General features: G+C 54.2%; 1 protein-coding gene across 1 annotated transcript in view; it reads left to right on the top strand.

Annotated features, from left to right (window-relative positions):
* GRHL1 (grainyhead like transcription factor 1) overlaps positions 1-8,150 on the top strand; it is a 57,964-nt gene extending 49,814 nt beyond the window's left edge. Inside the window, exons 13-16 of the mRNA XM_075555827.1 lie at positions 721-812; positions 1,062-1,147; positions 3,953-4,017; positions 6,819-8,150. Coding sequence (XP_075411942.1) covers positions 721-812; positions 1,062-1,147; positions 3,953-4,017; positions 6,819-6,933 — 358 coding nt within the window. The 3' untranslated portion in view covers positions 6,934-8,150. The remainder of the gene's footprint in view (positions 1-720; positions 813-1,061; positions 1,148-3,952; positions 4,018-6,818) is intronic.
* Positions 8,151-14,201: the final 6,051 nt, after the last annotated feature.

The following is a 14,201-nucleotide window of genomic DNA, read 5'->3' as shown; positions in this document are numbered from 1 at the left end:
GTAAGGGAGGGCCAGTGGCCTCACAGGTGGCCGGCCCTACAGACGAGTTGAAGACTGCGTATGGCTTCAGCTGTGTGTGTGGTAGATCTCCAAGCCCAGAAAACACACACACACACACACACACACTCTCTCTCTCTCCCCTCCCCCTCCCCACCCCCTGGGTTTCCTCCCCTGCCTGATCTCCACACACACAATGGCCTGCCATTTCCCTCCCTATCTTCTCCAGTTCAGCCTTCTAGAAAGAGCCCTTTGATGTCTTGTGTGGGTACTGAGAGTTAAAAATAAAATAATTTTACCACCTAACGAATTCCGCTATTAACACTTGGGGTCTGGATGCGTGTGCGGTGTGTCTACTTCATACGTGTATGTGGGGCTTCTAAAAGTTTGTGGGCGATGGAGTTAAGAGATGCCGGGATTTCCCCCGTGTGTTGTCCTGCATGGAGACTTCCTTTCTCTGCAGTCCTGGCAGCGTCTTCTAGTAGTGTCCACAGGATCCACAGAGGCAGGCCTGGGCTTTCCTCCTCCCTCTCCTGACCGGTCCGGTTGCATGCCCTGCCCAGCTCGCTTCTCCAGGCCATTTTGACGGGCCAAGTCAGGAGGCCGGCCTGGAGTTCAGATGAAGTGTGGGGCTGTGGGTGGCACAGTGCGTGCTGTGCTGCTTGACCGGGTGCCCGCCGTGGAAGCCGAAGCCCCTGAGCGCGGGTTCTGGGTCCGTTGCAGATCTAACATGAAGAGGGGGCCGTATGGAACAGAAGATGACTTTGCCGCTCCACCTCCTGGCAAGCTGGCCCGGCTCGAGGAGCCGAAGAGAGGTAGGCTGCTGGGCGTTCCTTGGTGGGAGGTTGACATTAGACGCAGGTTTGGAACCTGCCACCAAACGAGGCTCCAGCCAATCTCGTCCAGTTGTGCTGCCTTGTGAGGTCTGCTTCAGCTGTGATGGTCTGCCCCAAAGTGTCCTCCATGCGGATCTGTGCTTCCTTTCACCTGTACTTCCTTACTTCCCTTACCTGGATTAACTGTGCCGTGTCCCCCTCCCCTTGTCTCCCGGCCCCGGGGACCAGTGCTGCTCTACGTGCGGAAGGAGTCCGAAGAAGTCTTTGACGCCCTGATGCTCAAGACCCCAACTCTGAAAGGCTTGATGGAAGCCGTAAGTAACGCATACTTCGTCCCGGCCGTGAAAAACGGAACTCCACTCAGCTGAAATTCCACCAAACACCTGTTCCCAAAGGACCTGCCTCCTGGGCCTGGCCGGTCCCGAGCTGCACCCCACCCCACACTCCTTGTAGGGGACCCTGGTTGTGAAGCTCCTGGATCTGATGCGGGCCTGTGTGTGGGCAGGAGCCTAGCTGGTGGGTAGTGGTCCCACAGGGGAGCAGCTCGAGACCTGCAGCTGCTCCGCATGGGGATTCCCGTGAACAGTTCCAGTCGGGGGCGCTCACAGGACAGCCATTCCCGGTTCTGGAGGGTCGCTCGCCATGTGTTGGTGTGGACTTGCTGGCAGTGAGGTTGGTGTTTTAGTGTGGATATCCCTGGTTGGAGAGACAGGGCTATTTTTCCACAGAGAGTTACAGTCTTGGAAACTCAACAGGAGCCATTCTACCCTGTCCTAAGGGTCACCATGAGTCAGCATGGACTCACTCAGTGGCAGTGAGTTTGGGTTTTGGTTTTTTATCTACCTGGTTGCGTGTTAGGTTCTTAGCCACAAACTTAGCAGTTCAGAACCACCAGCCGAAGCATCTGCTCGGGTGAGGCGTTCTGGCCTCGGACACCCGTAGGGACGGTTCTGCCTGTCTTCTACATTCACAATGATCTGCTTGACAGCAGTGAGTTTGGGTTTTTTGTTACTGTGGTTCTGTCTTTCGATTTATATTCCTGGCCTGCACGGGATTGCCATTTGGGAAACTATTGAGAAACTAGCGGCATTTCTTTTTTAATAAAATAAAGACTTTGAGACATCACATAGTTCAGGGGCTCCCAGGCCTTCCTGTGAGACAGCGACCCATGGAGATGATCGAGCTGTGTCAGGACCTGCCTGAGGCTTAGCAGAATAGCCAGTGGGCCTCGGCAAGGGTCAGCAGTCCCTCTGGGATGTCAGTGCCATAACGGCATGAGAAGAAGGTTGTGTTGGGGCTGTCAGGTGGGTCCTGACTCATGGTAGCCCTTCACGCTGCAGACGGAGGCACCGTAGGGTCCTGTGCCGTCCCCACGAGAGTCCTGTGCTGACGGCCTGTCTGACCTTGCTCCCAAGCAGGCGTGCTCAGCGGTGTCAGTCTTGATCCGCCTCCGCCCTGTGTTGCTGTGTGCTGGTCGTGTCTCGACCGTGTTCACTGCGCCCTTGGGCTCCCGGGCTGCAGTCTCTACGGGAGCAGATCACCAGGTCTTGTCTCCGGTGGAGTGAGTGATGGACTCCAGCTGTAACCCTCTTGGTTAGCGGCTAATTACTTAGCCATTCGCCATTGCTGCCCCTTCAGCCTCTCTCTGTCCTAGGAGCCTGTGAGTTTGGACTGTCAGGCCGGGACTTGTTCCCTGGGACCCCTGCACCTGCAGCTGTGTGGAGGTCATCTAATAGAGTCTCGTGAGAGCCTTGTGTGTCGGCCATTGCCTTGGGCTCAAGAGTCACAAGGTGCTTGACAGCTGCTGATGGTCCCCCTCACGGTGTGCCTGTCCCCCAGGTCCCTCCGCCCAGCGGCCCCACATGCCCTCCTTGTCTGCACCTGGGCTTTCCGTAGTTTCTCTGTCATGGCCTTCCTCATTTCTGACTACGGCAGAGAGCAGGGTCTCAAGGCCAGTGCAGGGGCTTCAGGCTCTCGGGCCAAGGTTTTCTTTGTAATGACGGAAAGTATTCTTTTGAAGGGACATGGAATTGGAAGGTAATGGAGTGTCCCCGTCCTTGTGAATGTAGAGCTGAGAGTGGACTTTCAGAGTAGCGCACGGAGCTGAGGGGGATGGGCCGTGTGCACTCCTGTTGGACTGGAGAGGACATGCGAGCTGGCCCTGTGGGCCACGAGTTAGTGACGCTCTGTGTTTGGCTCTCCAGTGGGTTCCGCACATGGAGTGTCTCATCAAGGGCTCTGTCTTGCACTGAAAACGAGAAGAATAGCAGTGACCGTTCTTGGAACATGTGGTTCAGGCAGGATCGTGTGTAGCATGTGTAGAAGAACTGCGCGCTGCCTTGGGAACCCACAGCAGCAGCTCGGCTCTGCCTGCGGCCACCTGGGTACCCGACCAACTCACTGGCACTGAGCTGTTTGTGGAACAAGAATGGCAGAGGGTGAAGGCTATTATTGTCTGTCTACTCAGCTGCCCCTGCGCCTGTGGCCTTGTGAGGCAGGACTTCCATCTGCCTGCCCTTTCTCCACAGCGTGGGCCATTCTCCCTTTTTGCCGCAGGAAAAGCTCAGCTCTGGTGTCCTCCGGGGACTCGGATTGTGTCCCTCTTGAGTGTTCTTTGAGCTCAGGGAGAAGGTCTGTCAGGGACAAGAGCAGGGCTGCAGACGGGTGGGGTACGGTTGCCCAGAGACATTCTTGTGGGCCAGCCAGCCCTCAAGGAAGGCGCGGGCACAGGCGGGCTCAGTCGTGGTGGCAGACAACTGTCCTCCCTGCAGCCCTCCCGGCCCCTTTCTCGCCAACGTCGTGTGCACTGTTCTGAAAACGTCTTTATTCTATGCCCCTGCCTTCACCGCGTCCCTTGAGAAAGTCCATCAGGATGACCCCAGACAGTGGCCGTCACCTGAGCTGACCTCTGCTGGACCTTGTTGAAGGCATCCATGTCCCCAGATGAGCCCAGCCGGGGTGTCGCCGAGAGGACGTGGCGCGATATGTGCCCAGACGCGTTTTGTCTGGAGTGACTGTGGGTGTGACCGGGAACCCTGCTGGCAGCACTGTGGGACCGAGCCTCGGGTGTTTCAGTCTCGAAAGCAGCGTTTCATGGTGACTGTTCTCCTTGCCTTTAGATCTCAGACAAGTACGACGTTCCCCATGAAAAGATCGGGAAAATATTCAAGAAATGCAAAAAGGGGTGAGTGTGTCTCGGTGCTTGTGTGCCTCTAAATGCGCCTCTTGTCCCGGGTCCTGGTCACCATGCCGGCGACCTGGCATGGGAAAGCTGGTAGGGTTTCTGCTAGAGAAGGACTGTCCCTCCCAGGACAGTGTGCACAATGCAGAGCAGCCAACTCTTGGCCAATAGGCTGGGAAGAGCTCACTACTCCTGCCTGTCTGTCCCCACACCACCCTGGGCTCTCATCTGCTCACCCCCCAGCACTCTGTGCCTCATCTTGATTCCTAGACGTCATTGCTGTGGCTGTTGGGAACCGCAGACAGGGTTCCCACCTGTAGGTTTCTGAGGGACGTCAACTTGAGATGGAAATGCTCAGGATAGAGTTGTTTGGTTAGGACATGTGGCAGAGTTCCTTCAGGGCTTCTAATAAGCTCCCAGAGGACACACACGCTGCTGTTAGCCTTGCCCTGAAAGCACCCAACTTCACCTCCTGGGTCAGTTGACCCAGCTTCCTGAATGAAGTGCCATAGGACCCGACTCCACAAGCCAGCCCCTGCCCTAAGCACCAGCGTTGCTTGCTGGGTCGGCTCTGGGCTCCCCTGCTGCTTGCCACTCCTTTGGTGTCAAAGCTACATTCTGCATCAAGGAGGTCGACGGAGCAGGGACCACAGGGTGCACAGGACATGCTCCGCTCCTGGTTCTTCCTGGGAGTGAAGTCCTCCCTCCTGCCTCCGAGAGGATGGCAGTCCCACTGAACCCTGTCAGTGTCAGACCCTGATGCTTCAGGACAAGGCTGTTTGGTGGCAGTCACAGAGACTGGCTAGAAGAACTACATCACTCACTGCCTTGCAGCCTCCTGTAAGTCTCCCATTCCTGTCCTGTGCCCGTTTACCCAGTCTCCTGGGTTTGCTGCTTCGACCACGGCTGAAGCCTTCAGAGCCAGTGTTACTCACATGTACCCATCCGTGCCCAGTCCGGAAGCAGGTGCAGAAGGGTTGATGCTGGAACATGTGTGTTTCTCTTTACATTACCCACCTAAAACTGACCGGTCGTTCTGAGACATCTCGTGGCTCTTCCCCACCCCCTGAATGAAAATCATGTGTGTTCTCCCGTGCTGGGCAGCTATGAGGGCCCACAGATCCAGCGCTCTCTCTGGCATGTGCCCCAACCACTCTTGGCTCCTGAACGCCCGCCCTGAGTCAGCTCTGGATCCGGTGCTTTGTATACTGCTCCCTGAGTTTCCACGTGCCCCTTCCAGGCTGGGCCTACCGGTGGCAGCTTGTAGAGGAAGTGGCACAGGCAGCCATGCAGACAGCCCGTGTCGGGGAGCTTGTGCCTGGTGGAAGTCTGCTTACCGTCCTGACCAAAATCATATTTGCGAGGCGCTTAGCATCGCCGCTGTGTCCAGAAAGGACTGTTTGGGGTTTGTTGACTTACGTGTGCGGGAGCCCTGTGGTTGGCGTGGTGTCGTGGCTACAAGCCGGCCTGCTGACCTCAGGTCCGCAGTTGGAACCCACCAGCCAGGCTCTGCACTCCTGTGAAGAGTTCCGGTCTTGGGGACTCGCAGGGGCAGTTCTACCTTGGCCCTCATGGTCACTAGGAGTCGGAAGCCAGTCGATGGCAGTGAGTTTGGGTTTTTTTGGTGTGTTTTTGGTTACTTGAAGGTATATGATGTTTGTGAAACAAGATAAGCATTATATTGGGGGACATCTAAAACAAATTCTAATTGGAATTTTCAAAAGTTGGGAAGAGTTGGACTTTGTAGAGGTTCAATCAAATCTTTAGGGCGACTTCTCCAGAGGAGGTCATTTGTTGGGGCAGATTAATGAGATCCAGCTGATTTCGGAAGCAGGGACCGTGTAGCGCTCCTGCTGTAGATTGCTCACGTGGTCACCGTTGATAGGGTGATGGCTGCATATGAGACGAGAAAGGCCAGTCAGCCAGCGGTCCTGTCCACCGCGTGCCTCGTGCTCTCGTGAATGCTGCTCCATTCCTTCACTTCGCCCCACCATCAGCATATTACTCTCTCACAGGACAGATGAAGACATCAGTGCTTTAAAAAATGGCTTTATAGAAAAAAGAGAGCTTTTTAAGCTGGCCCCACCGCAAGGGACTCCACTTCCAGCTGATTAGCTGCTCCCATCAGGTCACCGCCTGGGAGGGGGTGACGTTGTCTCAGCCAAATCCCCGAGGACTATAGAGCCCAGACAGGTTGACACGTCCCTGTAACCTTCACCGCCCACCCTTGTCAGCCTGACACTGTACACACCTCCTGAAACCACAGATGACCTATAAATACGTACAATTCATGAGTCAGAGTTGCTTCTAGCATGGTGTATCTAACATGTGTGCGAGCCACGTTTGCCTTGTGTATTTTATCATGAGGGAGGGGAGAAACACACATGGCTGGTGTATATGTGTGTGTGTTTACACCCGTGTCAGAAAGCACAGATGGCTGGTGTCTGGATGTGTGCATACACATATATAAGAGCACAGATAGCTGGTGTGTAGATGTGTGTGCATGTACACACACACGTCAGAAAACAAAGAAGCAACGCTCAGCAGTTAGAGTCCTTTTTCGGTCACGCCGTGGTTGTAGCTGGGCTTTAGCTCTGCCTTCGGCTGCCACCCGTTCTGCTCTCCAGGTGTTGGCATTTCACCTGATCCCCTCACGAAACACTCCCATCACCCTTGTGAGACCAGCACTGGGATTGCCCCAACTGAGAGGGGAGGAGACGGGGGGCGCGGGGCGACGTGAGTAGCCCCTGGCCTAGCTCGGAGCCTGCAGTCACCCCGCCCCTGCCCCTGTCCCCTCTTGTCAGGATCCTGGTGAACATGGATGACAACATCGTGCAGCACTACTCAAACGAAGACACCTTCCAGCTGCAGGTGGAAGAGGCAGGAGGGTCCTACAAGCTCACCCTCACCGAGATCTAGAGGGCAGCCTGCCCGCACGCCCAGGGGCTGGCCACGGGGTTTGTCTGCTCACCGACGGCCCCTCCTCCGTGGGTGGCAGGTGACAGAAGGGCTCCTTTGGAATTGAGGCGGTGCGTTGTTTGGCGTTGCGTGTGTTACACTGGCATTTTCAGAAGACACAAATCCATATATCACTAGGCCTGAGTTTTTGGGTACAGATATTTATGATGAAAAGTGAAAACACTTTGTTCCAAGATTTAATCGACTCTGAGCAGAGGCTCTCTGGTGTCTCTCTAGTTTGGGGGGCTACCATGAGGGGCTGGGCTATGGCCTGAATTCCACTCTGCCAGCCTCAGGTTAGAGGGGCCACACCCAAAGAGTAAAAGGATGAGCCCCTCTTCTCCCTTCACCTCCCACCCTCCCGTAGATGTTTCCTGAAACCAGGTACGCTCCCGAAATCTCCCCTCTGCAACGTTCTCCAGCATTCCGACGGCCTCTCCTGGGAAGATTCAAGATGGGTTATGGTTGGAGATCAGTATAGAAAAAGCTGTGTTGTATATACGTGCAATATCTTCCTGAAGGTCTGTGTCTGTAAATGTGTACATAGATGCCTGATAAAAATATATAATATATACATACAGTGTGGACATACAATGAGATCTACCTTACACGCGTCCCCCCCATGCACAAGGTTATTTGTGTCAACGTACGCCACGCAGGTCACGAGAGAGCAGAGCCTCCACGTTTCCCCAGACACAGGCAGCCTAGCGAAACCTCCTCAAGCGAGCATCTGTCTGCGACTGAGGGCCTGGTCGTTTGGATTTCTGTGTTGTGGAACACGCCAAGTACAGGAAGAGCCCTCCTGAAGTCGGCAATGCAGCGAATGGCAGCCACGGGAGACCCCTCAGCACGGCCCTCATCTTCCGGTGGGAAGGTTTTCATCTTCCCACGTATCCGAGCCTTTGTGCCTCGATCGTCTTCTCTGTGGACAAAACTCTAAAAAAGCCTTCATGAATTTCTGAGAACATATTCCTATGGCAGGGGAATGTTTTGGACACGTGTTTATATTGAAACACTACAAATGTAAGTCTATCACAGAACTAAATTCACGGGTATGTTTAGGTTTCAGGGAATTAGAATAGGTCATTTGTATATGTGGGACTGATAGCTATTCTTATGTTAAAATATTCTAATGAAGTATGTGAACTAAATTGCTGGGTTTCTAATATATCATGGGACACGGGTCATATAACAATATTTTATATTTTGTTTTATTAAAGTGATTTTGTCTTGCATGTTATTTGTAATTGTATTGTTGACGATGTATTTTAAACCAAAGGAATTAAATTTTATATGTCTATTTTGTAACATGTCTTTCTCTTGTTACTGGATTGGACTTCCTCCTCTGGTTGGTCGGGAGACAGAACTCCGCTCTCTCACAGGGTGCTCAAAGGAAACGTGTTTCTTCCCGGCATGCATGCGGGGGCTCTTTTTGCCACTCGCTCTCCCCGTCAGTGTCCTTTGAGAAGGGGCCCAGAGAAAGTTGTCAGGTATTGACCGAATTATAACCCGTAAAGCCTTCAAAACCAATCTCAGTGTCTGTACTTTGTACAAGCTTAGCAGCAACAATGCTCAGTTTGAAATCTGCCAACCACGTTTAAAGGGATCCATCCAACCGCTGTCCTGAACTTCTACAACTAAACCAAGACCGAAATGTGATTGGCAGGGAAAGCGATTTTTAATAAAAGTTGGATCACATGAGAGCATCCTGGCATCTCGGCCTTTTTCACCCTGGAAGTCAAGACTCCTGTCCTGCAGACTCAGGCCCTTCCGTGTCTCTGGAGCCGGACTTCGCCCAGGAAGCCGGTGGGATGAGGATCATGTATTCTCTCTGGGCCTTGGCCTTCCTGACTCTTCCTACAATCTCACCTTTCTTACCAATCCAAGACCCTGTCATTGCGGGCCAATGGCCACCCAAGAGTCCCTGTGAGTTTCCGAGATGCTTCGGGAGGAGCAAGCTCTATCTTTAACGGCTGATCTCATGGTACACAGCCCAACCCCCAACCACCGCACCAACAGTCCTCGCCGTCCCTCCTGGGGTTCTTTCCCCCTCTGTCACCAAGTTTCCCTTCTGCCAACCACTGGCTTCCCGGGCCTCCACCGCACACAGGCAGTCTCTCCCTGTCAATGCTGAAGGCTCTCAGGCCTCCTGACACTGACCCCACACCGTGCTTGTTAGACAGTGTTTGGTCATGATATTGTAACAAATGACTCCTGCCTCAAGTATTGTCTCTTAGAGACCAACCTCGCTGCCGTCGAGTCAGTGTCGACTCATCACAACCCGGGTGGGGTTGTTCCCAAGACTGACTGTAGAAAGTCCAGACTTTCTCTCGAGGAGCTGCTGGGGGTTTCGAACTGCTGACCAGGCAGGTCGCAGCCCAGTGAGTGACCACTGCACCACCTGGGCTCATTGCCTTCTAACGAGGCATTAGACATGGTAGCGTCCGACGGTCCTGACTCAGGAGCTCGAGGTCACAGACTAAGGCGGAAGTTGTCTGGTCAATGGGGCAGGCAGTAAAAGCGCAGGGTTTCGTGAAAGCGCTGCCGTCCGCTCCATAACTGCGTGAGAAAGCAGAGATCTGCGGGCAGCAAGTTGATTTCAAGCGATGATGATCCAATAGGGCAGGGTGCAGCCGCCCAGAGGGGGTTCCACAGCTGCCATGGCTTTCTGCCAGGGAGTGTATGGTGGGTCCCAGCCCACCCTTTACCTACACCTGGGTGCACGGGCCCCTGTGCCCCGAGCTTTCCGTTTCTTCCCACTGCTGCGCAGTGCCCTCCGACTCACAGCGACCTGGTGGGACAGAGCAGAGCTTCCCAGGGGTTCCACCACTCCCCGTCTTTACAGGAGCAGCCAGCCTTCCCTTTATCCGCAGGGCACTGGGTGCCTTCAGACTGCAGCCCGGCGTGGAACCCGGCCCTCAGTGCCCCAGCGGCTCCTCCATTTCCATCAGGGTCCTGCTGACTGACATCAGGTAGGGGTCACTCTGAAAACAATGCTGCAGAAACAGGTGTGTGTGCACCCTCGGAAACAACACTGCTCAGTCGGATCCCGATGCTTCAGGACACGCTAGGTCAGCGGTTCTCCACTGGCTTCACACCACCCCTGTCAGACAGTTCCTCAGGTGGTGGGGACCCCAAACCATAACATTATTTTCATTGCTACGTCATCACTGTCATTTTGCTACTGTGATGAATCAGGTGACTCCTGTGAAAGGGTCGTTCGACCCCCAAAGGGGTCGCGACCACAGATTGAGACCACTGCTCTGGGTTGAGGTAGACCTGAACCCCCCTCCCCCGAGTTTCTGGGACTGTAAGCCTGTGTGGGAGTGGACAGAGCAGCTGCTGACCTCTCTGGGAACAGCCTGGTTCTTAGCCACTGCGCTACACCATCGGGCACCTTCCTCACTTACCAGTCAAGTAAACTTCTTAGCAGAGGAATGCCGAGTCAACAGGTTCAGTTAGCATTTTCTGCATACCGCCACGTGCTTTCTAAAGCGACCCAGTGTTTACATCCCTGCTAACGGATTACCGGACACCCGCTTCCCTCAGCCTCTGCCGTCACGTGCAGGACACCCCACTCACCAGCCGTGTGTACTTGGTGGTCTGTGACCATGTGCATACCACTTCCTCCCCAGCAGTGTATCTGACTGCGAGGCCTGCCCTGGCATGTACTGAGCTGTGAGTCAGCCGCTGGCATGACCTCTTTCATTCCTGCAAGCCAGTGAGGTGGGGTCTGTAGCTCCCATCTCACAGATGAGACCCAGAGAGGCCTGGATCAGATGGCTCTGAAGGGACCTAAGTCCGCCCAGTGCCGGGCTTGGTTTGCCGCCTCATGAGTCCTTGGCTAGTACCGTCTCCCAGCCTACCAACAGGTTCCTGATAGGCGGATGGATGGATTGATGGCTATTTCTAGATTTCTAGACCATATAGAAGGTTGTTGGAGTGAGTCTCAGAAACTCCCCTGAGCCTGGTCTACAGAATCAAGGAAGTGCCATTGTTCCCACAAACAAGAAGCTGGAAGGTGGCCACATTTGGTCTTGGTGCTTGATGTTGCCAACAAGCATTCTGTTTTGTTCCAGTGTCTCTCCTCTCCTCTCTCCAGAAGACCACCAACAATCCCTTGAGCTCCGTGAGTCTCTGTTGAAGTCTGAGGGTGGGGTGGGTGAAAGCATTTAAGACTTAAATTTTAAGTCCTCTTAGTCCAAGAGGCCCATAAAACACCTGCGTTTCACTCTTGGCTGCATTGCCTGTTTCTATGTCTGCCCACCAGCTGACAGTCTCCCCTCCACCAGTCAGCTGCCCGGCGGTGGCGGGCGTCAGGGGTACTTTGGAGAAACGAGGAAAGTGGGTGGGAGGCCCGGAGAAATGGCTGCTACATCAGCACGCGCTCCTGTGAACACTCCTTGACTGCCCTCCACGCCTCTGGCCTCAGTGTGATTCCGGAGTCCAGCCTACGGCCTCTCCTCCGTTCCTGACACGGCACATCATTGATGACTCCCATGTGCCCCTCCCACCAGAACTCCCCCTAATTCCAGACCCCACCCTGCTGCACATCCAGGATCTGCAACGGAACACATCCCAAAGGAACCCCTCCTGTCCTCCTAACTCAGCGGTCCTCAACCTGGGGCAGCAATGAAGTAGCAATGAAAATAATGTTACCGTTTGGGGGTCCCCACCACATGAGGAGCTCTATGAAAGGGTCGCGGCCTGAGGAAGGTGGGGAGCCACTGCTCTCTTCCTCCCATTTGTCCTACGTGGAACGGAAGCTCCCTAGAAGGCACACGTGACTGGTCTCCCCTACAAGATCCTGTCAGGCCTGAGGGCTCAGCCCTGCCGCTCCTTCTCTCTCATCCTCTTTAGCTTCACTGTTGCGGGGCTCCCGTCTGTGCCGCCGTGCCACCCACCTCCAGGCCCTCTGAACTGTGGGTCTGATCATGTCAGGATAAACGACACGTCACTCTTTCTGACTCCCACGTGTGTGTGTGCCACGTCACACACTGCCACCCCCCGCCCAGCCGCATCCCACTGGCAGGAGCCTGGGTGCAAGTCTCCCGGCCCAGATGTTCAGAGTGTGTTACTTCTTTTGGCTTTTGCGTTTGTCTTCCTGATACCCTCAAAGCTCTCCTCCCTAGGTGGGAGAATTCTTTCTCATTCTTTAAGAATCTGCTTCACCTGGCTGCTTCTCTGCATCTTCAGGCAAATTGACACACCTGTGGCCACAGAAGCCCCAGTGGCCTGGTGGTTGAAGTGCTTGACTAGTAACCCACAGCCACTCAGCTGGAGGGAAACACGAGGCCGGCTCTTTCTAAGACTCACAGTCTTGGAAAGAAAGCCTGTGGGGCAGTGGTCTCCTGTCCCGTGAACCGGTCTCTGTCACTTGGAATCAACTTGATGGGAGTGGTTTTGTCTGTTTAAATGTTGAGCTGCCTTCCTGGGCAGCCAGACCCTCGAGACCCTGTACCGTGTTTTTCTTACAGGCCCAGGACCCAGAGAAGGCACTCGCCACAGAGAGGTTGACCAGCAGGCGCTGATACTTACTCAGTGCGATCAGCTGCCCAGGGCAGAAACAGCCGTCAGCAACTTCCCTTCTTAACATCCTGCATCCCAGCTCTCAGAAGATCCTGTTGGCTTCAAAATAGATCCAGAACGCAGCTGCCCCTCACCGCCATCCTGTCTTGCCTGGATTTGTTCAGGGACCTAACGGGGCCCCTTGCCGCCATTCTTGGGCCCCTCCATGTTATTCTTAGTCCAGAAGCCACAACGGAAGCCTGATGAAGCCACTCCTCTGCTCACAGCCCTGCAGTAGATCTCCAAGAGCAAAGCCCACACCACCTGCCCCTCCCCCCTTCGACCTTCTGGGTCAGGCTGGGGCTTTTGGGGAAGCAGATCCCGTCACGCTGTCTGTTGTCAAGAGAAAGAGATGTATACCAAGAAATGGTTCACCCAGCGGTAGAACTGGGTCAGTCAGTCCAAGTCTGAGGGTCAGGTGTCCGCTGCAGGGTTCTCCTGGCTCCTCCCGTAGCTGGGGCTGATGAGCAGGCAGCAGGAGGATAGAGGAGGAAGGCAGAGGCTGATGGAGGCCGGGCTGAATGAATCCACACAGCAGTCCCCTGATGGCTCCTGGGATTGACAGGAGGCGGCGGAACCCGATGCCAGATCCCCATCCGGCAGTAGACGTGAATGAGCTCTGCACACTCTCAGTCTGTCCTCAACATAGGCCCACCCTGCAGGTAACCTGCCCCAATTGTATCAGGACTGTGACCAGATGAACTACTTGGCCGCTTCTCAGAAGAGCACATCATGGAATTGACCGCACTGTGTTAGATCCTGTCATGGGAGAGTCCTGCCCCACTCACGTTGACCTAAAACCTGTCTGTCACGCCTCCTGACCTCATCTCTTACTCCTCACCCCACGCTTCCTCTTCCTCAGCTGCTGTTCTGTGTGCTGATTTCTAATTACTCATTACCTGCAGCTGCAGAGTGCATAGGGAGGCCTCCTGAACTGATGGGCGTCAAAAGCAAGCGTCTGTGGGCATGCACACCATTGTTAGGATCCCTGTATGCCTTCCAGTGCTCCCTGGAAGGCACCTGGTCTGACTACTGGTTTCCATTGCTAGAAATCATGTGGGAGGGTTTTGCCCCAGGGCAGTCATGTTACCAGGAAGAAAAGACTCACTTTTTATGAGTGGCACTCATAAGATGAGAAGAAGGCTGGGTCTCAGCCGGTCTGCCTACTGTCTAGTAAAGACCACCTGCAGCAGTTTGCATCAGCTGGTGGGCCATGAGACACCTTCACACTCCCACTTCAGGACTGCAGCAACTCTGTGTTCCAGGATCGTCTTTCCATTTCAGGCCCTTCCGTTCCTAATGTTCAGAAGGGTCATGTGAATCGGGAATAACTAGCAAGACACATGTGCTAGAGGTGCTAGCAAGACACATGTGGCCCAGAGTGTAGAAAGCGAACATCGTTAAAAAGTCAGGGGGAAAGCCCTGTGACCCTTGCTGCCGTGCAGAATGCCTTGGAAAGTGGATTCATGCAGATGCAGTTAGACTAAAATCCAGCACCCCTTCATTGGATCTCCCTGAGGATCCACTTAAATGGGTTCTAGTTTTTAATATTTCCTGCTTTCTTTTCAGTTAAGGTTTTCATCTGTTTTACTCCATCGTTGTTAGGTTTCTGTTTTGTTTTTCATGTTTTTCTGTAGGTGAAATCCAAGACAGGTCAATCT

The sequence above is a fragment of the Tenrec ecaudatus genome, chromosome 8, assembly GCF_050624435.1.
Source record: "Tenrec ecaudatus isolate mTenEca1 chromosome 8, mTenEca1.hap1, whole genome shotgun sequence".
NCBI classification, from domain to species: Eukaryota; Metazoa; Chordata; class Mammalia; order Afrosoricida; family Tenrecidae; genus Tenrec; species Tenrec ecaudatus.
The sequence above is the reverse complement of the archived record's forward strand: the minus strand, read 5'-3'. Positions and strand labels throughout refer to the sequence as shown.